General features: G+C 40.3%; 1 protein-coding gene across 1 annotated transcript in view; it reads right to left on the minus strand.

Moving 5' to 3' along the window:
* Window positions 1-11,565: 11,565 nt before the first annotated feature.
* ORC5 (origin recognition complex subunit 5) overlaps window positions 11,566-25,484 on the minus strand; it is a 65,416-nt gene continuing 51,497 nt past the window's right edge. Inside the window, exons 14-15 of the mRNA XM_036401318.1 lie at window positions 18,334-18,446; window positions 11,566-14,696 (exon numbers count right to left, since the gene is read on the minus strand). Coding sequence (XP_036257211.1) covers window positions 14,651-14,696; window positions 18,334-18,446 — 159 coding nt within the window. The 3' untranslated portion in view covers window positions 11,566-14,650. The remainder of the gene's footprint in view (window positions 14,697-18,333; window positions 18,447-25,484) is intronic.

A 25,484-nucleotide genomic window follows, 5' to 3' on the forward strand; every position in this document is an offset into this window, starting at 1 on the left:
GTAAGCAGTGACTAAGTCACGAGTCAACATCAACATACAAGATGTCAAAGTGGACAGGAAGTTTTATTGTGCCACTGGGCACAGCTTTGCATTGCTAAGGTAATTATTAAACCTGGGATAAACAGAACTTTGATCCCGTGTGTGTTTTTAAATGATGGGTAACAGTTGATTTTACAGAAATGCCATTTTGAAAAGCCATTCTCTATAGGAATTCATTGTGTCAACATGTAAGGTGTCCAGTGCAAGGTTTAGCAAAGTAAACTAGCCTGTAGCAAAGGTGCTGGCATGGGGTGCTGTGCAAGGAGCTGCAGGGCCTCCTGTGATTCCCAGCCAAGAGGAGTGTGAAATGTTCATCTTTCAAATGAGAAAGCAATTCACTGACATCTGTGCTACTGATTAGCAAGAAAAGGTGACTGTGGCCAGGGAAAGAGTGGATGTGTAAAAAGCTAAAAATGTGCACTGTAGAAATGCAGCAGGACCTCTTTCTCGTTGGAAATACTGTTTCCATCTCTACATTTAATCATGGGGAGATTGCCTAAGCCTCTTCCCTCTGTGGTCTTCTCCAAGGTCAGCTTCATGCTGGACAAACACTGTCCACTTTCCTTTGCCACATCCCTTCCTGCATGAGAAAGTGCCCAGTGAAGGAGGTGGGGACTTGTGGGATGGGCACTAGCACGTGTCTTAGGCACTGACCCAAAAGCATCATCTGTGACCAGAGGTAGGGGCTGGAGGTTTGTATTTGTACATATGTGAAGGTAGGGAAATTTAGGGAAAATAAACAGTTAGGGAAGAAAGAAAATAGAGAAGTGAATTTGGGTGAGTTCAGGTGAACCTCTTACTGCAAATGGGTCAAAAGCACCCAGCATCAGAGGTGTGGATGGGAAGGGAGCCCTCTGCACCAGCCTGTCACAGGGAAAGCTTGTGCTTGCAGTGTAGTGACTCATCCCCAGGAGAAAAGTGAATGATAACCTTCTCAGTCACACAGTGAGGCTGTGCCTGTGAAGTGCTTCCTTGTGCCTTGGACTGTGGACAGTATGAGTCCTGTAGATGGCCAAGAAATGCTGAGAGGGCAATGAACAGCTGTATGGAGTAAGGAGCAGCAGCTCCTTATTGCTAAGAAAGGACCAAAGCAACTGGGTGTGCATAAATCTGCCCCTGCTGGGCAGCACAGTGAGCAGCAGCACTGACATCTTCCCTCCCAGTCTGCTTTGCTGCACTGGGTTGCTTGAAGCACAGGAAGGCAAATAGGCAGTCTGAGCACAGCTGCAACCCCAGCACATCAAGTCTAAAGAGGGACAACCTAATTCGTTCATTTACACTTCTGCTTAACTAAAGAAATTTTTCCTATGATTTCATTATAGTAATAATTTCCAACAATGTGCTGGAATAAAATTATGTTTTCTCCACTAATAAAATTTTGTGGAAGTATGTAATTATACAGCTCCTGTATTGGAATTCTAAGATGTACTGCAAAATGGTGTGTCTTATGACTATGTAAATTTAAAGCCCTAAATATTTCATGCTAGTTGTAAAATAACATAGTGTAATCAAAAACTATGCCATAGCTGGAAAGGATGGGCTAGGCATGAAGACGATGAAAACTCATCTGTTTGCTTGGCACTGTCACTTGGCTGTTACCTGTATACTTTTCTTGAGATCTCTCAGGTAATTTATGGCAGATTTCACTGCTATTCTTTGTTACCCATCCCTGTAGGTGCAGACATTAACATATCCACAAACCATCCTGCCTTCTGCACCTGGAGGGGCTCTCACAGGAGAATGCCGTGGGACACAGCCCCAAAGCCTGGAACAGAATTCCCCAAATCAATGCTGAAATACAACCGGTGGCTTGAAATAATAACCAGTGAAGTAAATGTCCTCTTACTCACAGTGATTAAAGAAAATAAATCTGCAGATGGGCAGAAATCTGCCGAGAAAATCTGCAAGCAAATAGCAGGTGAAACCTCAGCATGCTGGCTAGGCTGCTTCTTTATCACCTCCAGCAAATGGATATCTACAATGGTGTAGTTTATTGTTGATGACTGATAATAGGATTATGGCTCCCACATCCAAGAAGGATGGCATCCCAAATAGCATCGTTTCATGCTGAAGACATTATTATCACATCCTGTCTTCGTGTACTGCTCAACCAGTTATCTGTGCAGGACTCAGTGTAGAGCTCTGAGACTTTATAGGATATTATCATGTTATATGAAATTCAGGCTGCTGCAGCTATAAATCAAGAGGACACCTTGTATGGTGGCTGGTTCTCCTTGGAGCAGCATCCTAAGCAAAAGCTCTGTTCTCTGAAAGATTAGAGTGTGATTTAAAATAAATGCTGACAATGAATTTGAAGTTCATGAAAAGGGCAGGTTCAATAGCCTTAGTGTTGTCTGTTTAGTAGTCTTGTATGTACAGCATGTGGGCAGCATATGCTTGTCCATAACTCCTGAAGAAGATACTCCAAACATGAATACAGAGTCCTCCTTTTGGAAGACTAAGGGGATAATTAATTCTAGATAGTATTTTTGAACACCAGAATCTCTATCTACAGCCACTGGATATGAGTGTCCAAGCTACGCCACTGGCCAAGGGCAAGGAACATCCATGTACAGGGAAACAGGAGGGGCTGTACATATTTAAGATTTGGTTTTGGGGCAGCTGAGCTGATCCTAATGGCTTGTGGCTACCAAAGCACACCCTTCCCTGTTCCTTCTGACCCATCTCTGAGACATGGCAGAAAGCTTTCCAGTTTTTGGCTGAGTTGGTTTTAGGGTCTCAATGGGGCGAGATCAGCTCCAAAACAGGCACAAAGCAAACAGGAGTATGGGGCACAGGGCTGAGGGGAGACAGGACCAGACCCACTGGCAAGGGGAACGGCTCACTGCATTTGTGGGACTGAGCCCTTTTACTGTGGGTAACAGGGAAGGCTCAGAGATGCTCAGCTGGGGCTTTGCTCTCCAGCCTCACACAGCCCATGAGGATCAGGGGTGCTGAATCTGGGGGTGCCCACATGATTCAGCACTGGATTGCCCCAGGCACACTGTTTAGTAACAGAGATCTTATTTGAGCCCATGTGTTCCTCCCCCAGCAGGAGTAAAAACTGCATTTGTTGGGCACAGGAGGCTGCCTTATCTCTGATGAAGAAACTACAGCTGGAAGAGAAACACCACCTTCAAAATCCATACAGCTATGAAGTACTGCTAAATGCAAAATTTGTACTATTGGCAGCTGAGTACCAAAGGTGACGAGCAGAAAGCTTTGCTCAGCTCCACACAGCTGGTCCAAGCTTTTCAACCTGCCCCAGTTAAAGCCTCAGCTGGGGCCACCCCTGCTGGGCTGTTGACTCTGAACATCTGAGCAAATATCTTGTCTCCTTTTGCTGATAGGAGACTACGGTATTCACAGGCCAACTGCACCAGGGCACACAAAGGAGATTGGGGTCAAACATTTAGATATATTTATATAAACTGATCCGTAATTGAGCTGTGAAAAGGTCAATTCCATTTCCAGGGATCAAGATACAGAGGTGGGCTTTTCTATCATTTACCCCAGGTGGCCTCCTTCAAAACCCACTGGAGTCAGAAAAATTCTTTGGATCTTCCCCTCAAATGCAATTAATCCTCAGAATTTAAAAAACTTATAATGAGAGATCAAAGCTAAAATTTCAGTAACAATGAACTAATCCTCCTGATAACCAAATACGCTTAGTAGCCAAACCTGGACTGAACCAGCAGGTTTTCCTACAGACTTTTCATCTGTGCTTTATTTTCCCACAAAGACAAGTGTTAAATTAATGAAGAGACCAACCTTTGCACTCCCCAGATTTTATATTTCACCTGTTTTTTAAAAAATAATTCTGAGAGGGGAAGCAGCAGGCTATAAGTTTGCACTAGATTTATGAACTCTTGTCTGCCTCTCTTTGGGACACCCAGAAAAGAAAGGGAATTACTGGATGTACAACAGAAAATTATGTTAAGGACCTTGTAAGTTAAAAACCAAGCAGTTTATGAGAAAAAGCACTGATGCAGTTTAGCATTTAGGATTCACTCAATACACATAGGGAGAAGTAGAAAAGTTCTGTGTACATAAAAGTAATCATTTAATAACAAAGTTCTGTTGGTTACAAGTTAGGGCTTTAAAATGCCCACTATAAAGGCTTGTAATGTTTCAGCATGTTATTGCCTCTGAGATGTGTTGCCACTTCATTACACATTTTCAGATTGTTCAAAAGCCTACAATGCTAAAGATGTGCTTTCTTCTGCCTGAAATAATGCTTGAGACTCGAGTGAGGGAGTGAATGTATGGCGTATGCAGCTCATGAATAAAAGATACTCTCAGCTAAGCAACCTAAAGTGTTCCTCTCTTAGGGCATTAACTCTATTTACCAGAAAATTAAAAGAATGATTTTTAAGGACTGTTTTTTGAAGAGAAGGAATCCAAGTTCTTGAGTAATGTTGGGGATGCTTAGCAGAGGGGATGGCAGGGAAGGAGCTAAGGAGGACATGGAGCCTCGCAATGGCCATGGGAGATACCTCAGCACTGTCCCTTACCTCGGGTGGAGACAAGCTCTGTGCAGAGGAACACAAGGCCCTGTGCATCCTGCTGGCAGACACAGCTCTGAGGACAGGCACAGGGACACTCACCCCATGGCAGAAACTGTGCTGAGAATCTGCCTCTTCTGCACAGGAGGCTCATGCTGTCATTCTGACACTTCAGAGGAGGTGGTGAGAATGGCCCAGCACTGTAGAACTTCAACTCTCTCTGCTTGTACCCGAGGTGCCCAGCACTAAATTGAGCTCCTGACTACCCCAGAGTGCCTGAAGGGGTGACTGCTTCAAGCTGAAGGAGGAGACCTCTCACCCACCCCTGAAGGGCTGGTCTCAAACCCTCAGGGTGTGCTTCAGTCACAGCTGGGCTCTCAGTACAGCTTCATAGGCTGCTTGAGGTGTGAAATACCTGGGCACTGACTCCCCAGCCAAGAGCCAGGTGTCTTACAGGATTTATTGGGAAGGGTTTGTGCAGGATCAAAGTAGCAAAGGGTGAAACTGCTCTGCTGAAGAGTAGCTCAGAGACTGGCACCCACACTGTGCTGCTGCACACACACCTGGAACACCAGTGACAGGCAGGCAAGAAGGGGAAGCTCTGTGAGAGTGGCTGAGGTCACTGGGTCTGCTCAGCCTGGAGGAGACTGAGGGGAGACCTCACTGCAGTTACAGCTTCCTCATGAGGGGAAGAGGAGGGACAGACCCTGATCTCTTCTCTGTGGTGACCAATGACAGGACCTGCAAGAATGGCCTGAAGTTGTGTTTGGGGAGGTTTAGGCTGGCTAAAGGAAAAAGGTTTTCACCAAAGAGGGTGGTTGGGCACTGAACAGGCTCCCCAGGGCAGTGGTCACAGCTCCAAGCCTGACAGATTTCAAGAAGTGTTTGGATAGCGCTCTCAGGCACAGGGTGTGACTGTGCAGGGCTGTGCAGGAAGTTGGACTCAAGGATCCTGATGAGCCCCTTCCAATTCAGCACATTCTGTGATTCCATGAAGACACCAAGAAAAGAGGAACATACAACCTGTGCTGCTACAGGCAGCTCCTGGCAGCACAGCCACTCCATCTACCTGTCTACAACAATACAGTCACCCTACAGACACCACCAAGACCTCTGGCCACGCTGCCCACCTTGGACATGGAGCTCCTGGAGGAAGAGTGAAGGCTGGTATGGAGAGCAGCCACACAGCTCCAGCCCAGAAACACACGCATGGAGCTGAGCTTCCTCACAAGAGCAAGGACTTTTCAAGCCTGAAAATGTTTCAAATAACATGTTGAGAGACTGCCAGTGCTCTTGTGTCTGGCTGAGACAGAAGACACTACCAGTGCTCTCTCTTGTCAGTGGCACAGAAGTTTTCACTCCTGTGCTCTTGGCCAGAACCAGAACCAAGCCTGTAAGTGATGGATGTCCCTCTGCTGGCCCCGAGCCTCAGTGGCACAGGCAGGTACAAACAGCTGCAGTGCTCCCCTTCATGGAGAGTCTTTGTACGCAACCCCTCAGGAACCGCTCTGAACATGGCGAGAAGAAAGGGAAGACCTGTGTACCCACAGCAATTTTATCCTCCAGACAGTTTTATCCCCTTCATTTTGTAATTCCTAAAGCACAATTTTCTCTTTTCAGCTCTTGAAAATTTTTTATTTCAGTTTGGCAGCAAATGATCAAATTTATTTTTTGAAGAGTCACAAAAACACACAGCCCTGAAAATGTGAGGAAAAAAAATGAAAAATACTCCTTTTTCTGTAGTGCTTTGGCTCTGCCACAGGTTTAGCAAAGAGTGGATTGCAATTATAGTTTGAGCATCTATTCATTTTATTGCAGGAAAAACATCAACATGTGTGCTGTATTTTTGACTTCTAAACGGCAGAGTAAATGCATATCAAATTGAGATGTGATGTATAGCGTATGAAGACATTTTGATCCATGCAGCAAAATGAAAAGTATGCAAATTATTAGCAGTTTATAAGGAATAAAGTTTTACTATACATAATTTTATGTGCTTGTACAGAGAATCCATAATCCCACTAAGGAACAGTAAGTCTACCTATAATAAATGAGGGGGGGGAGGGTTTAGAATAAGAAAACTTTTAGATTTGAGTCAATAAATACCTAAAATATGGAGATTAAAAGTAGTATTGGAATACTCCAAATAGCCAAACAAAATCATCACATTTGTTCTGAATGACTGCAGTATTCGGCAGTCTTCATTTTCCCAAGAAATACTTTGCTTTAAACTCTGTATTTTCTTTTGCCATGTTTCTCACTTAAAAGTCTGTATGAGCTTTTGTAGCATTGCCAGGCTTATTTTTTGTTTATATACAGGTTCTTACCATGGAGATATGTCCCTGACATGAAGGCATCCAGTATAGGAAATTACATGCAATGCCTTATTCTTCTAGTTTAATTAATGCTCTGACAACTTGGCAATAAGGCTACAGTGAAGAAAAGGTCTCTGTAGGGAACCTCAGGTTTTGAGCAATAGGAAAGCTGTCAAAATTTTACTATATATCTATAGTAACATATTGAACATCCAAAGATTTCTGGAAGGCATCTGTAGAAAAGAATTCAAAAGAAAAAAGGTTAGCATAAATGATGTTTCTTAACCTGCTAAAAATAAATAATGACTTTCTCAGCAGTCAGAGTTGGAACTGGGTAAGCAGCCCATGCTGACTTACTTGTTTCAAGCAAAAAGAAATTCCAGTTTTTAATGAGCAAGGACTGTTTGACACAAACAGAAAAAAGGATTAGCCCAATCCCTGTTGAGACTGGTTCTCTTCTGTGATTTCAACAAGCTGAATGAGGAGTAGATCTGTTCCACAGTGATCCATGTGCCCATTCTAGACCTCTGTGTCCAAACGTGTTCCCAGGTGCTCCAAACTTTGCATCCTTCTCAGCTGAAAAGCTCAACAGCAGCAGCCTGGCACAAAGGCAAGAAAAGGTGTCCTCTCCCTCCTCTGACTGGTTCAGTAGTTTGAGCACCAAAGATGACACCCCCAAAGAGAATCCAACTGCTCTAAAGGCAGCTCATAGTCACAGACCTTGGATCATCAGAAACCTGTGGTGATCCATGTCTTACTGAGAGTATCATTTGATATTCATGATCTTATTGTGCTCTTTCACCACCCTCACCTCCCCAGGAAGGGAAATCGAGAAGGAAACAGCAGCACCACCTGACCTCCTCCACTATCTCTGTATCTCTTCAGCTGTGAACTTGCAGAGACAGTGCTGTCTTTTCTGATGGATGAGATATTCTTTAGCTACCAATGGAAAACAGCTGCCCCGGTCACACATCTAATTGCCTTCAACACCAAAAATTCATGAAGTTGTACCATCTGAGGAAAATATAAACCAGACACATATTAATGTAGCATTCTGAAATCAGGACTTCTGACTCCTGTAGTATGAGGGTTAGCCCATACAGAGCAGTTTGAATTTTCAGTCTAATCCCCTGCTTCCCCACGTTTTAGGAATGAGATTATTTATTTCTGCAAATGCATCCCACATGGATCAGAAAGATCAGCATCAGTCTCTTCAGCAGTCTGACATTAAAAGAAGAAACTAGGTGAGCAACAGAGGCATTGCTGAGGACAAATTACTTTGCAGAAAGTAACTGTGACTATTTGCACAACCATCATATTTGCTTTTCCTATAATCAACCAAAGAGACCCCTCCCACACTCTCGACATTAGATAAGATTTTTGTAAAGGATTCTAAGCCATTGAAAAGCAACCCACTCAGGATACATAAACACATCTCTTTACTGATAGCTCCAGACATGTTCTATCTTGCTTGAAGTGAAGAGTAGTACTGAAGAAGTTACTTAAGGTTCCTGCACATGCCCCAGCCCCAGGCTCAGTCAAGTGAAAGAGCCTGTGCTGACAGAGAAGAAGCTCCCCTCCCTGGGAGGCAGGAGCTACAGGTTTGTTTACATCACTGGAGAAATCATGTACTTGTCTTTGGTTGTTCTTCTCATTTTCTCTGAAATTCCCAAATCTCAACATGACACTGTTCTCAGAAAGTTTGAGCAGAACTCCCAGTTATTTGCTGTTTCCTAATGATTTGCATCCTTAAGAAATAATCAAAAACAGCATAAAAATGTAAATGTGAGGAAATGGGATGGGTATTCATTCAGCCATGCAGCTGGAATTCAGGAACTGCTGTAATTGCACACGAATAACATAATTTGCCTCCCTTGTAGATGGTTTTGCTTATTCACATCACGTCTTTCTTTTTAAGGGATGTTGCTGAAGTTCCTATACCCTGCAAAACAAAACAACCACTCTCTGCTGTTGCCATCCCAAGCCTGAGATGCTGAGTTGCTCTAGGATGGCAACACCAGGGCTGGCATCCAGGGTGGCATCACAGAGCAGGGCATCACTTCCCCAAACAAATTGCTGGCCCAGGTGGGAACTCTCAGTGCACTGGGTGCAGTGGCAGAGGAAGAAAAAACCACAGCTGGGATTGTACTGATGGAAACAGGGTAGAGGGAGAAACAGCACCATCATAAATACAGTAAAAACTCTTTAACTAAAGAAAAATGATGCAAACAGTGAGAACATAATCAAGGCTTTTGCCAACAGAGTGGTAAACAACTTTGCTCTCCATCACCATCTCTCAGGTACACTCTTCTTTTGCTGGATTTTGTAGAAACATGCTCCCTCATCTGGCAAGGCTGTTTTAATGAGAGGTTACTTATGTCACTCTTAGCTATTCTCTTTTCACAACTATTCTCTGACTTGGGATTTAGGAGGTGCCTATATGAAAACCCTCATTACCTATGTGAAGACAGAAGAAGTGCTCAGCTGCTGAAATACCAATGTATAGGCTCCAGGAAAGCCTGCAAGTAAAGCTCAGTTTCCCAGCCCTCCCAGCCTTCTTTTATGCCTCTGAACTCAACTATCTGAAGAAGGTACATGAAATAATGTGCAGCACATATTTCCCTGAACAGGAATCGAATACAGAAAAGAAACTATTTGCATATTAGAAATCCTGTTCTGTAGAAAATCTATGTGCCAGGAAAATGGAACATATGTGCTGAATGAATTTAGGCAAAGCTGCACCTTTGCTGTGCTGCTTAAGAAAAATCACATTTAATACATCAGTCTGAGACTGGCATGGGCTTTTCATCAGCATTTCATCAAAACTGAACAAATATGAAACATGAACACCAGTTCAGCATTAATGGTTCAACATACTGCACCAGGTTTTGGAAAAGGACCTTGCTGAAACCAAATCCAAAGCCTCTCCAAATACCCAAACAAGTCCTGGCAGGACAGAAGGCAGTATGTGGCAATAGGTTAGTTGAACAATGCACACCTGCACCACAGGGTGACAGACAGCCCACAGCAGCACCCCCTGTCGGATGTCAAGCTCAGGAGCTCGCTGTGCTTCTGGTGCAGATCTCTGTAAGAACCATTTCAAAATCACAGAATGGCAGTGGGAGGGTACAGGAAGAAACAGAGAGGAATACAGAAGTCTGGTAGAGCTCCGGATACTTCAAAACATCAAAGCTGTCAAAAGGGCAAGTTCGTCCACAACTTTTTTTCAGAGGAAAGCCCAGCCTGTTTCCCTCCTGGAGTTGCCCAGCTGCCTACCCAAACAGGAGGGTATTTTCTTTTAGTACTTTGCTGCCTGTTGGTGTTAATTCCCTTGGAAGAGTTGCATAGCAAATCCTTTCTGGCAACGGCAACACACCAGCGGAAATGATTTCTTACCAAATGTAGTTTGAACCAAATGAAAGAAGAGTTAGGGATATTTCTCCTGCTTATGGGGTACTGGTCACTGGCAGAGGAGAAGAGGCTCTAAGTACTAAGTACAACACACTACAACACTTCCAATATTAAGTCTACTGGTTGTACTTTGGACATCAAGTTCCCACTCCAAGACTCCCTACATACAGTCAGACATTCCCTTATTCAACAGCATGGAAACACCTCCATCCAGGGGCTGCTTGACTGCCCAGTGCTGGTCCTACTTTAATGCCATCCTTCTGAGCTCCTTGATATCAGACACCAGGGTGGATACTTGGTTATTCAAATATATTGCATATATATATGCAGGCTGATATACTGCTCATGTCCAATAACAAGCAGTATGGTATTTTTCTGTTTTTTGGTTTGCATCTGCCATTGAGCTGTGGCTTTTTAAAGACATAAGTTTTCAGGAAAACATGAATATGGTCATTATAAGGATTGTACTTCTGCAGTTTCAACTCTGCTGGCATACACAAACAGTTCCTGTACTGTTTTCAGATTTTTTCTTTAAATGTTTTTAATAAACATGCACAAAAATAAAGAATCAAAAAGTTATCCTTATCTGAGTGTCGTACAGTTCATTTGAATCAGCCTATTCACAGCAAAAGATCTCACAATGAAGCTGAGATAAAAACCACACAGTTTTGCTATTAATCTCCCATTCAATTTTCTAGTGGAGCCATTCCAATATCTACAAACACATAAAAATTTTGTATTGTCTATGATTAGACTTGCTAATCAAGCTGTATCTTTATCCCAATGCATGCTTACCAGCAATGATGAAGCTCTTTTGTAAGTTATGCCATTCTGTCATTGAGAAAACTGGAGAAGTTATTCACCTCTGGTAGGATTTACTTCTGGATGGAATAGATCTTCTGTTCCCCAACTGTCTGGACTGACCAGAACACACAGTACACCAACCTCCAGGCAGCACTCGAGAACCTGCCATTTCTTACTCTTCCCTGCCATTTCTCACCCTTCCCTGCCATCTCTGCCAGTACAAGTGCAGAGAAAACACCTAATCCTGAGATACTTAACTGGGTACATTTTGTCCACAGGTCACAGACATGTAATATCTCCTATATTCCTGCTGGAAATCCTGTCCTTCACACTATTCTCCTGACATGGCTGGATGTTCCAGTTATCAGAAGAAAACATAGTGCCTGATGGGCCTTGTCAAAATGGTATTTGGTGGATACTGGAAAAATTTCACCAATGGCAAGAATGAATATGTTTTTACATGGTGTATAGAAGCATCAGAACTCAGAAGGTACTGAAATAAAAATGTATTTCTTTATCTCACTCCAAAAGAGTCAATAGCTACAGGAATTATTACAGCAGAAACAGCAGGTTCTGGAATAACCAAAGCAAGACAAATCACTGTCCAAGAAAATGAATCAACTCATTACATGTTGATGCAGCCTTGCAAGCCTTCTTAACAAGTAAAATCTCCATGTTACGTGCATGAAAATGCAGCTGTTGATGAAGCCAGAGCTATTCAAGGGTACTAATCTCTTCACAACTGATGACAGCTGCATTTCTTTTTCCATTACTTTATCCTTGTAAGAACAAGTCCCAGCTCCTGTTAATATTTGGATCAGCCACTGGAGAAAAGCACTGTAAGTCTGTAATTTTTTTCAGTATTCTAATGCTTTGTGACTCAGGAATTATGAAAAAAATTGGCTATTTTTAAAATACATACTGTAGCACTAAGGTACTGAAGCTTTTCTGATTAGTTAAACTATCTTGGCTCTACATTGTTTGCACAGTTCTCAAAACCACCTGTAGAAGAGGTGAAATCCTGGCCCAGAGGAGACTAAAAGAGGCCTCATGCATGAAAATGGGGTCTCAGAACAGAATATTGCTAAGGTATCTAGTAAGAAACTCAGCAGTAATTTATAAACTCATTGACATGGCTATATAGAAATATTTCTAGTTTGTCAGAATAAATCCTACTATTCATCATCAGCCTAGTTATAGCCTACATCAATCATTTGCACTTCAGTCACCTTGTTCATTCTCATACTCTGCTGATTCAGCTTTAAATTTTATTTCACTGATAGAGTCTTTCACAAAGGTCAAAAAAGTGCCTTCAAAGTAAGGAGAGTTGTTCTGCCTAATGAATCCTCAGTTACTACTCCTTCTCTAGTTAACCTCACTTCAGTCAAATTAACTACATTGCATAAAAATCAGTATCCTTATCCTTTGGATTTACACTGGAAATAATCACCAATACTCATAAGACTAATATATAGAAGAAATTAGACTGCAAAAAGTATCAGCAGCACCAAGTTTTCTCACTGCTTAATTTCTAAGACCTTTATTTTAGGTCTAATTTGTGCTCCAAATCTGGAGCTGAAGAGTTTTGATGGTCTGGTCTATTTGGTGGGAATGACTGGGATTACTGAAAATGAAATTTTGTGACTCAAGTTTTGTAGCACTTAACAAATCAGTATCTGTCCCATCATGTTTCATATATCAAATTCTAATCCAGATCATAAACTACAAATCCCTATGATTTATTTGCTACTGTTTAACATTGACTAGCTGACAAATGAATACCTCAAAACTTCTTTCCACTAAAAACTGCAGCTCTAGGTAGTCATACTGGAGATCCACAGAAGCCAAGCTCAGCCCAGCACTAGCTCTAAGATAGAAAGACACTGTAAATTTTAGCCCAAAGTTCACATTATGGACATTTTTATAAACAAAAACAAAAGCAGGTAGTAAACATTTTTAAAACAGGCAATGTATTCACATCCAAGCACTTCAGTAAGTGTGACAAATGTTGCCACCTCATGGACAGGTGCAGGGTTGGATCCAGCTCAGCGGTAGGAAGGAAAACAGATCACGGAGATGACTCATTGCTGCCCTTTACACTCCCCTGAGGGAGGAAGCCAGAGCTTGGCCAGAAGGATGCTTTTGTCACTTGGGTGTCAATCCAGAAGCATGGCTAGGCATCCACAATTGGGAAAAAAAAAAAGAAAACAACAAAAAAAGAAAACAAAAACTAAGAAAGAAAGAAAAAAAAAGAAAGAAGAATAAAGACTACATATATGTTCAGAGTATTCGACCATTTCTAATATACGAGCAAGAGGGGGAAGACTGATGATTTTTCCCTGAAAAAAACCCATAATGTTCAGCTTAGAACCTGGCATGGTCTTTCACTGTCAGTCAAAGGTGAGCACTCAAGAGTAAAACATCTGAGTAACAGTCTGTGGGACCTGGAGTTTTCAAGAGGGCCACTGAAATCTTCAGATTCATGAAGACAATTACCTCCAACTGGACTAGGGGATGCTCCGTAAATTGTGTATTTTCTACTTGTAAGCTGCAATTGTAGTGTATTCCATTAGGTATTTCCAAGGACAAAGTTTTATGCATTGTAACATAAAACTTTAGTTATTCACTATTCCACCACTTTTGGGGAATTGCTGCAGAAGGACTCTCTCACCTGTTGAATTTCTCCCTTCCTGATGAAAAGGTAGCTGTGCCGTCCTCCTCTACAGGACAGAGGCTGTTACAAAAGCCATTATGTGGTATGTATGTTAAAAGTAGGTTCATTCCACATGGCACTATAATTAACACTTCCTGTAACTGGATGAGCATGAAAGGACTATAGAATTTTGAAGCAAAAATAAAACATTTCAAGTCTGACATAGGGATAGAAGTTTAAGAATCAATTTTTTAAAACAGAGCTTCATAAAAATACATTCATAGTCAACATTTATGAATGGTCTGAAAAAGACAATATGGTGACTAACTGGGAGTTTCCTACCATTGTGATCTCCATATGACAGGGTAACAGTCTGCCTACATACTGCTGAAGAGAAAGAAGAATTTGTACCAGCTTGATTTTTAAATATGTTCTTATGTTTATTATACTTTGCTACTCCACTCTCCTAAAATGGTGGCCTCAGGAAAAGCTGCTTTGGCAGGCAATTGCAAAGATTCCTGTGGAGAGGAAGTGAAAAGACTGGGCATACAAACAACGGCTGCTGCCATGTTCAAAGCACTGGGGAGAGTTCATAGAGCAAAATGCAGTCCTAAGTAAATGGGTTTCAGGCAATTTCAGTGTTAAGATAACATCATTAAGACTAGAACAGATTGTGCTCAAACCCTGCTGTTTATAATTAACACATTGCTTCCAAATACTCCAGGGTCCCTGGTAAATAGTCCTCTGCTCAGATCCACCCAGACCAATCAGAGTATTTTCATCAGGTTCCATGCTGGGCCAGCACCTGTTTGGACAAATCCAAAAGAGCCAAAATACTCTTCTTTCTGGCCAGCTAAGTAGAGAGATGAACACAGCTTGCCTTAGTCATTGTCACAGTGTCCATATGGCTGTGAAGCTTGTTTTCACAAGAAATCGTACAAGTACTTTATTATGTCGAAGTTCACGGTCCTATAAACAAAAACACAGTATATTAGAGCAATCATCTTAACAGTGCTAAGACTTTAACCTGTTTGGAAACAGCACATGCAGGACATTCTGCACAATCAAAATCAAGCAATTCCCCAAAAGAAACACAAGCAAAGATTAATGAAATTTTAATTTCTCTCATTATTTATAATACCCCTCTTCTGATTATTTCAACTTTGTAAAATTCTAGAAAAGAAATACAGTAACTTCCTAGTAAAGAAAGGAAGACTCTTATTTCAATAATGAAACAATAAAAATATCACAATATTAATAAGATTGTATTTTCATGTGGCAAACTTGATGTTCTAGTTGGTGATGCAAAGCAACAACTTTTTATCCTATTAAATGTGTTGTTCATCTCCTAAACCACCTGTTTTAGCATGTACTCCTTCATCTGTACTCATCTGGAGCCTGTGTTCTTTCAGTCTTGACAGTAGTTGACCCATGTTCATAGCTAAATTTGAAAAATCTAAGAATGCCAATCAATGGGATAGAAGATTTTAATGTACAGTTTTGTACTTTAATGGCAGGCAAAATGAAACAGCAGTAGAATAAAACATATAATTATTTTTTTTGTCTCTAAACTCATTATTCTATACAATCTAACACTCAGACTCTAGGGTTTACTGTTTGAATAAATAATGCAAATTACTGCATAAAATGACAAGTATAAAATTAAAAGGGTTTTTAAAAAAAGTATTCAATGATGCAAAAATAGCTGCTAACAATACTAAGTGAGATTAGCTAGCTGAATTCTTATTTGTTGAACTACAATCATTTAATAGTCTCTGTTCATGCATCAGCTTGTAACCCACTTTTCAAAAAGTTTTTATAAAACATCGTTTTGGACAGAGAAAAAAGTTTAGAAATCTCCGAGATACGTAACAGGAAATACTCTGTTGGAGTCTGTGACAAATTTAAAGACATTAACGGCCACTGTTAGACTTACACGACATTGTGTCACTCAAAAACAAGTGCTTTAATTACAAGGCTTTCCACAGAAACAAAACCATACACACTAACAAATGCTGACCTTATCAACTAAATGAAACAGAATTTTCCTGTCATAACAACTGGGTTTTTATTACAGACTCTCTGAAAAAGATCCATTATATTCAATAAACACTACAAGAGCCCTTCTTCAGCTAGAGAAAATTTATGAACTTAGGTTTGAAATTCTTAGAACAGAAATTATTTCTAACAAAGAAACATCTAACTTTACCTTCAGCTAAATGTTTAACTACTATGTGGTAAAGCACAGAGATGTTTCCACAAAGATTGAGTATATGCCACAGAATAGAGCCAGACATAGGTTCCATAGTAAAAAAGAGACTGTGCACTTCAGCAGTTACCACGTTAAAAGCCACCAGGAAGAGACACAAGTTTTTTACTCTTTTCCAAAAACAGGTGGCTTTTTTTTTCTTTTTTTGTAGTGCAAACTTCACTTTTGCTTAAAAAACACAGAAAATGAAATGACAATCTGAACAGCTTGAATGGGGGTGGGGAGGGAACATCCTTTTCTGTTCCATTCTTTGCACACTTCAGCCTTCCATTAGGAAATATGCTGGAGTAAAAAGGCTGAGATGGTAACTAAAATCTAAAGATTTTAGTGACTAATAAACTTATTTTAGTACTATTGCAGTAACAGAGAAAGAAGAATCAGAAGATGGGATGTTTATTTGATACACATTTTGGCTGAGATTTCAAAGTAGTTTCTTCTCTCAGTAAATACAACCAAAACTATTGCACAGATAGAAAATGAGATTTCTTAAAGCACAGAAGATCAGGCCTTCATCTGATAGCTAGTAGCCCCACCCAGGGAAGACATAAGTTCATTTCTAATGAGCTCATGAAACCTTGTCTTTTTACAGATCATCCTCTTAAGGATTTAATAAATACTGTGGTCTGAAAAGTGCATTTTAATAAAAATCGTAACAAAGGAACAAAGCAAGATTTTAAAAAAGGGAGAAATAGAAGAAAAGCAGAACAGGCCAACTCTAAAATAAATCTATCTATCTATCCATCCATCTATCCATCCATCTATCCATCCATCTATCCATCCATCTATCCATCCATCCATCCATCCATCCATCCATCCATCCATCCATCCATCCATCCATCCATCCATCCATCCATCCATCCATCCATCCATCCATCCATCCATCCATCCATCCATCCATCCATCCATCCAATTTAAATAGCCCTATCTAGGCAGCAATTGAAGACCTGCAAACTACTTTTGAAGAAAAAAGAATTGCTTTCTTCCTCAAAACATGTAGGAAAAGTCAGTTTATATACATACATATATACACATACACACACATCAGACCTAAAGGAAAGCAAGCTAAAACACTACCATGCACTGAGGTTTGAAGTGAGTGTCTGACAAACACTTTCTCCACTAAGCATGAGCTGCACAGCACAAGTTTTGTCCTGTTTTCTGGCTGTCTCTACCTTCCAGCAACTTTAACACAATCACTGAAACTTCTGAGGATGTCAAAGTTGCAAGGAAAGGGCTGTCAAAGTATCCCAATTCAAGGATAAATCCCAATGTATAACTGAACACACAGTGATCCATGTTGCTGAGCAGATGGTCTGCTGTGCTTGGTTCCAGGGGGAGCTTTTTCAGGGCATCACTCACCAAGTGACTTTACTGCCGGGAATAGCAAACTGACATAGCAAAGCTGTGGAGGTCCTGGCAGTGTGGTCCAGCCAGACCTGAGCCAGACAAACTTTCATTCTACAGCCTGTCCAACTGAAAACTGAAATAAGTGTATCTGTTGCATTTACAGACAAGGCTACTGGGCATTTAATAGCTCAGGAGAGTAACATGTGCACTGAGGTTATGGAATACACCTGACACCTCAGGTTCCTCCTTAGTTCCACATTAGAGAGAAGAGCTGGCTGTGAGAACATTTCTCCCTTTTGACACATGTCATTTCTGGGCTCTGTTCTGGTTATAGACTGTTTATCCAAGACTTGCTAATAAGGTGGCAGCAACAGATAAAATAGGAGACATAGCCCTGATTGCTGCCTTTGTATTGCATGTATTTCTGTCTGCAAATTATTGCCATCTCTCCTGATGGATCTCAGACTCCTCTCAGACTTCACAACTGAAGGCTCTGGATAAACAAAGATGCTGATGTACTTACATCCACTAACTGAATTAGCTTGTATCAATAACAGATCACACAAGACAGTCTATGCGCAAGAATTCCTATAACCTGTGTAGTTTTTATATCATATGCACAACACTATTAAGAACCAAATATAATTTCAGGTTCAAATACCATAATGTGCTTTTTGGTAATGAAATGGACTGACATTCTAGAGCAGTATTTTCACATGAAGTCCCTGACCTTTACTGAGCACAAAGACAGTATGTTACTGTAACACATACTGCCACTGTAGCATAAATCATTTTCAAAACAGGAATGGACTATACTTACCTTGGGTACAACATTTCTCATAAATAACATGACTTATTCTGTCAATCTTAGAAAACATCCACAGGTTTTCTATTCTGGTCTGCAAAGAGCTATAGACTGAGCAAACACTTGGTTTGAAGTCTCTTTCAAGTCAGCACATGCAACAGTAAATGAACTCTTAACAGGCTCACCGGGCAATAGCTCTGATGAAGTCCAGAGACACAGTGCACTTGTATCGTGGTCCATCAAGCTGGTCATTCTGGCCAACCATGGATAACAGCTGCAGTGTCACAAGAGAGGTGATCTATGGACAAGAGACACAAGTAAGGTTAGTCATTTTTGTTAACATGAATAGCAGTGGCCAATTTATTGTTTTGTTTGGTTTTGGTTTTGCTTCCATTTGGCATAATTCTAATTTTTCTCTGGAAAGTCACTCTCACTTGCTCACTGTTCACTTCCATATAGCTCTGCAGCTAGAAAACCCAGGAATGTACATACAACTTGCCATTACATTTTCAGCACCAGCAGCGATAGACAAAGGCTAAATCCTCCATCCTTCATATCAAAAGTTATCCTGGAGTTTTGAACACAGGAACAGGAATAATAGGCATGAGCTGAGCATTTTCCAAATCTCTGCCTGACAATCAGGAAGGACTAGGATTTTCTTTGCTTTATCCCTGAAGATCTCCTTTTGAACTTTTCCACTCAACGTTGGATATTCCTGTGCCAGATCATATCACATTTTGAACAGATGGATGTTTCACTCTACTCCAGATAAAAAGGAATTTGAAGGTTGGAAAGAAAAGGCTGGAAGATTGTATGTTAAAAAGAGCAGGGGCCTGAGTTGAGAGAAATTTGCCTCCAAACACACATACAGTGTCTTGACAGAGCCATTGATTATTTTACCCAAATAGCAATGTACCAGCATACTTTTCCACTTTGTTCCTCCAGTGATGGCTGTGGTACCACTGAAGTGAAGTCATGGGGTGTCACCACTGAAATCAGCCATCCCATTCTGACTCAGTTAGGAAGAGACACTGTAGTGAATCCATTGTCTCCCTATCTCCTCCCAGACACCAGGGAAAGAAAGAAGTAAAAGCAGAAAAGAAAATTTTTCCTTGGCCTTTGCAATAGATACCACAGACAATTCAGGGCAATGAGGTTATACTCTGTGACAAAATGGTATCTGGCCACAGGTTTCATTTTCAAAAACCCAACCAACCATGACCTACTTCTGAGTAATGATAATAGGACAGTAAGGAATTCCTCAAGAATAATGTATTTCAGGAAGAAAGTGTCAGTTCAAATGTTCAAGGAAGCACAATGCTATAAAAAGCATCAGCAAGTTATATCAATAAAAAAAGTACTCCTAACTCAGTAATAACCCTGCTCTTTTGCTGGAAGTACACTTGGTTTTCAAATTTGTGACAGTGCTTGTAGGAGGCAGGAATAAAATAATAGAAAAAAAATTATACCTACCTATGGAGAATAGAGAAAAATATGGTACCCAAGAATGAAGTAATTTTTTAAACAGCCTGCACTTAACTTTCTTTCATATGGCATAAGACAACAACAGTTTGGATGCCAAAATTCTGAAAAGTCTCTGGAGTTTGTTTAAGGAATGCTGGTCTACACACAGTCACAAAGACAAATTCCATTTACTTAATTTAGATATGTAATTACGTAGTTTAACAAATTTTAGCATTGACAAAATTAAAGAAAATTGAATTCAGTATATGGCAAATGTCTCAGATTCTAGTTTATTAATTACTTTGCACATATCACTGGCTTGGGATAAACCTCAAACTTGTTAGGTTTTATATTCTTAAAATACTCATGAGAGTACATTTTTCTCCATTCTTCATTCAACAAAATCCATATTCATTATGGTGGAATCTGCTGTAACAATTGCACCCAGGAGCATCAATACTGGCAAATCCCTTCTGCACTGCACTTGCAGCTGGTCTCGCATTCAGAAATCACCGGTGAAGGAATAGCAGGAGGGTTCCCTGAAGTTCCTCATGACCACAGAAAAAGTCTGCGCAGTCGGGAGATCCATCTCAGTTTTATGTGGGATGTAAAAGTGACCTTGGCTGCTGCATTACAAATGCTCCAGCAATACTTCATCAAATTCTGCATTTTCTTTTCTAACTAGCACCAAATGCTCTGCGAGTAACACGAGGTCAGCAATGTAAAACTCCTTACTAACGGCTGACTCAAGAAATCTGAACTAACAGCCTGGACACTAAGTTTCATTAATGTTCTTGACTTAAGAAATTAAATCAAAGACTCAATATACAATATTGCAAGATAAATAAAGCTAATATACCATATTACAAGACAAATGAAGAGTAGCTTTACTCTTTATGACCAGAGAAATGAACTTAGGAAACTGCAACCTTTTACTTATTTCTTTCACAACACTTAATAAAAGTCGTCACAGGGAAGCAAGTGCAGAAACAGCAAGTCCTGACCCTGAGACTACTTAAAAAGACAGCTGTAGAGAAAACTGCCATTTTCAATTCATGCAGGCAAGAAACAGTTTTATCTCCAAAGAAGCTCAGTAGAGACAAAGGGAAAGAACATATATCTAGGGGGGGTGACTAGGGACCAGCTTTCTTACAGACAGCCAAATGTTAGAAGCTAAAATACCTAACTTTTTAGTCTTTAGATTAGAATTCAACATGCAGTAGTTACAGATGCCTGGGCTGTGCATGGAGAAAGGCAGAGATCTCCTAAGGACAAGTCCAAAAGCCTGCCTGCTGAGGGGGCAGCAGCCTGGAGCTTTGCTTGCACAGCTTTTTCAGGGGATTCAGGGAGAATCAAAACCAGCAATGGAGTTGAAAAAGCAATGACTTCTAATTTTTTCTTGCTTTATACAATATAGGAGTGTTCTGTTGCTGTCAGCCACAGAAATGGACAAGACACCTATTTTGTGCAATAAATTGATAGAAAAGACTGGATTGTGGTAGAAGTGGAATTATTAAGTTTCTCTAATATTCTGTGCTGAATCTAGACCCAATAAATAAAAGATGACTGTCCTCACCAAACAGTTCAGAAGTCTTCTGGGACACAGAAGGTCCAAATCCCTTCTGACACAAGAGGCTTGAGCACCTCTGCTGAACATCTGACAAATAACTGGGGTGGGAGCAAAGGAAGGAAGAAGAAGAAAAAGAAAAAGCCATGTATGGTATTAAATCTTCACCAGACCTAACTTGCACTCTGCTTCTGAAGCTGAACTATTTTGCAATCTCTCTGGGCCTACGCAGGGCATGCACCTGGTAAAGCAGGATACAGTGGAATGAACTGAGTTTAAGACAGTGTATTTGTAGCATAATTTTAAAATTCACCAATATTCATGTCTTGTTAGCACTTCAGTTCCAGGTATCACCTATAACTTAAGAACTGAAAAACAATTACTACTACAAAAGTTCAGGTACTATAAAACTTTGGAGGCAATATGTTCTTAAATTAAGACACATCAAAAGTTTGAAACACAGATGGGAAAAATATGAATGCAATGCCAAACTAATTGCACTTAGCCAAAAATACACCACTGCTTTTGAAATATTTTTAAGGTTTTTTGTTTTTTAATATCATGGGTACAGTGGCTCCATTTCATTATCACAAAAGCTTGAGAAGAAACATCTGGCAAGAACAGACTAGAAACAAGCCAGAAAAACTGTGTGGGTGATATAAGAAAGAATATTTATTGAGAATCTTCAGAACAAAAGAAATTATAGTTGGAAGAAAAATTCTAGAGTTATTTGTAAAATTGCTTAAATTGGTGATCATTTAATACTAGCAAAAGTTAACAATTAAATGAAATTTTCTATAGGAATAACAAGAGAACCTGAAAAAAAACCCTTTCTGATCTGAAAGATGTAGAGAAACGGGTTTTACCAGTATATTTAAAAATCAGTGATGATGGAACTTGCTTTGAAATGTATTTGTGTGAGAAACCTGCTGCTGACATCTTAGATCCAAGGTGAGAATAATCATAAAAGCACAGCAGATAATTGTTCCCAGGAGGAATGACCACTCAGATTGCTTCTGGAGATTCATTGGTCAAATATGGACATTGAAACCTCTGGAAAAAACAGCAACCCACAAGTCATCCTTCAAGGCAGCTTTTTTCCTATCAGCCTGGACTAACAGATGGGCCTTGCATCATTCCCCAAGCAGACACAAAGACTGGCTTTGTGAGCACATGGCTGTGTGGAGGTGAGAAGGATTCCAGAAGGAAGGGCTCTCTGCTGAGAAAGGCTGGGCTCTTCCCGAGGACACCACAAGAAGCCAGAAAATATTCACTGAGGTGCAAAACACAAGCAGAATTAGAACCCATGACACAGGGAAACGCATGGTTAGCTTGGGTAAGCAATGACAGACTATCCAGGAAAGAGTCTGGACCAAGTGTGGGACATATCTCAAATCCATAGGATAAAACTAAACAGAAAATGATGCTGTTTGGGGTGGAAGGGAAGCTGCTTCCTCAGAGACGTGATTGAAATCTCACAAAGTGTACATTTTAAACTGGACTGGAAAAATATTAACGAAAGGAGGAACAATTTCAAACTGGAAGAAGTATACTAAATGATCTGTGTCGTTTTTTTCATCTCTACAGTTTATAATATTCAATTATCTTGCCCAAGATGTAAAATTAATTCTAACTCTTCAGTCTGGCTCACTGTCACACACAGATTCTGAACGTCAAACACATCAAGAAATGAAGAACTTTCCATATTCAGCTCTGTCAGACAAGGGCACTACATTCTTTCACAGTCACATGAATGGTGCTTTGCAGCACCATCATCCCATAGCTCTCAAAGCCTGTGCACTTGATCAAAACCTACCCCAGCCAGCAGTCACATTCAGGCACATGGAAAAACCTCTGCTATGCAACGTGGTACTTGGAACACCCAATACCATTTACAACACATTTCAGTCAAAGTGACTGTGCAGTACTCTCCTGGAGTTAAATTCAATGACCCTAGCACAAATTATGTGAGCATAAAAAAACCTGCTCAAAATTATTATAATGAAAATTATAGCCAGAGTATGCTCAAATGTTCAGCCTTGTTTGAAAAGCTTGCACAGAAAGATAACCATAGAACATTACAACTATATGTATTTAAGACAGTACTTGATAAAAATTGTTTTTATTATTAAAAATAAATCAACATTTTTCTGAATGCTTGTACAAAACAATCAGGTTTTGATACTGAATTACATTTTGTGCAAGGCCTTTAATGCACTAAAAAAAGTACAACAGGAGAGACACCCCTTCAGATTACTTAGAGTCTTCAAGCCTGCAGTTAAACATTTTATTATGACATGCTTCAGGCTAGGTATTTTACCTTTATCTCAGCTTAAAGCAATCCAATTCTATTTTTAAACTACATTATGAACACATAATGTCACAGTCAAACTGTTTCTGACATTAACAGAGGCACCAACAGACCCAGCCCCAGTCTCAGTGCTGCTCCACAGACAGGGCCCTGTGCCCCTCCCTTTGGTGACACACGTAGGTGGCTGTGCAGGATGGGATGAGGCAAACACAGTGACCCAGCCTGCTTTGCAGTTTCTTTCATGAATGCTTGCATTTGATGTCTTGCTTTGTTCCAGATTAGTTTGGGGTTTTTATGTTGCTGTCACATAAGTATTACCTCGTTATTTTGTGTTGAGTCTCTAGGATCTTGACTTCATTTTACTCAAGGCAAATTCATGTGATTTACAGATTTAAACAAGTGACTCCATTTGCTTTTCAAAGCTTCATCATATCAGTGATTCAGTCATTTGTTAAGACAGCCAAAACTTCCTTTACACAACCCACAAGAAATGTTTATTTACCCTCGAGTACATGACCTTGAATTTCTTGCTGTTAAACCAACTCACTTTGTATCACACTCACTACCTAAAACTTTTCTTGCGTCTCTTCAGAACAGAAACGTTTATTAAGCCCAAGGCATATAACATTGAATTTTACTAGAAAATTCTTCTGGTTTTTATTCTACAGGTCATTAGAAACATTTTCACATGGTATTTTCTCCATTGTATAATCACTGCTCACCACCTCTTCCGTATTCTACTTGGTCTTACCTTTTGTATCCCATTTACACAAAATGATGCTTGACAAGAAACAGTGCCAATTTCATACACTTCATCAAGGAGCATATTTTGCCTTTTTCCTTTCCCCCCACTCCACTCTCTTCTTTCAGACCACAGAACACCTTTCTGCATACTAGAAGCTGCCTTCTCTCTAGACCATTCTCCTGCAATTGGCCTCCCTTGTGGCTTTTCCCTTCAATCTCAAGAGAAGCAAATGTATTTTTCTATTTTGAGAAGACACTTCCTACCCTTGCTCTATTCATATTTTAGAATACTTTCTCTTCAATTAGCAGTATGTCTTCTAGGGTTTGTTTAGTGACTCTGATTAGCTGCAAATCTTGACTCATCAGTACAGCTTCTTTTCAACTCTTCTCTGTACTTTACCATTATCTCTACTCCTCACAAATTCTCTTCCCAAAACTGCTATTTAAAGAAATAGAAACAAAACATACCATATTTTTTCTAAAAATACCATCTATTTTCTACAATGGGACACTGAATCAAGATCCAGGAATCATCCCAGGAAACCAAAAAGGCAATTTTAAAAAGTAAACAGAAATCCAGAAGGACGTATTCTTCATCCAAAATTGTAGTTAATCTCTAACACGCTTTGCCTCTGCAAAGTCAGTACAGTGGTAGAGAATTTTGAGGAGTTTAGAAAGCTACTGCACATTCATAGAAGCAAATAAAACCATGGGCAAATATCACCACTGTGGCAGGCATTTAAGCCACAGGTAATAAAAAGTTGCAAGCTACACAGACTATGCTCATGCTCTGCTTTCTAGTCTTAAATTTTCCCTGCTCATTTGATATTACTTAGAAGTAGTCAGACAGTTTTACAGTCTAAGAAGTAAAACAGTGGGTAAGCCCATTTTGGGTCTGACTTAATGTGCCTGCTGTGATGCATTCATCAAAGATAAAGTATATCATCTGCATCTTCTACATCCTACCACTCTTTCCCCTTTTACCTTCTCTTGGGCCTCTGCAAGGGCTCTCTCACTATTAGTTACAGTAGTCTCCCATACTTTGCAGTCTTTGTGAAAACAAAAAACCCCACTTGGTGAAAATCCAGCTTCCCCCACCATCTCCTGAAAACCTTCCCAATATCTCAAAAGCATTTGCACAGATTAGCCTTGCCCACTCATTGTTACAGTAACATCACTTTTTAAAAGCAGTTCAATAATTTATTCATTTGGGACCTAATATTAGAGGAATCTTTCAAAGTGTTAATGAA

The sequence above is a fragment of the Molothrus ater genome, chromosome 5, assembly GCF_012460135.2.
Source record: "Molothrus ater isolate BHLD 08-10-18 breed brown headed cowbird chromosome 5, BPBGC_Mater_1.1, whole genome shotgun sequence".
NCBI lineage: Eukaryota > Metazoa > Chordata > Aves > Passeriformes > Icteridae > Molothrus > Molothrus ater.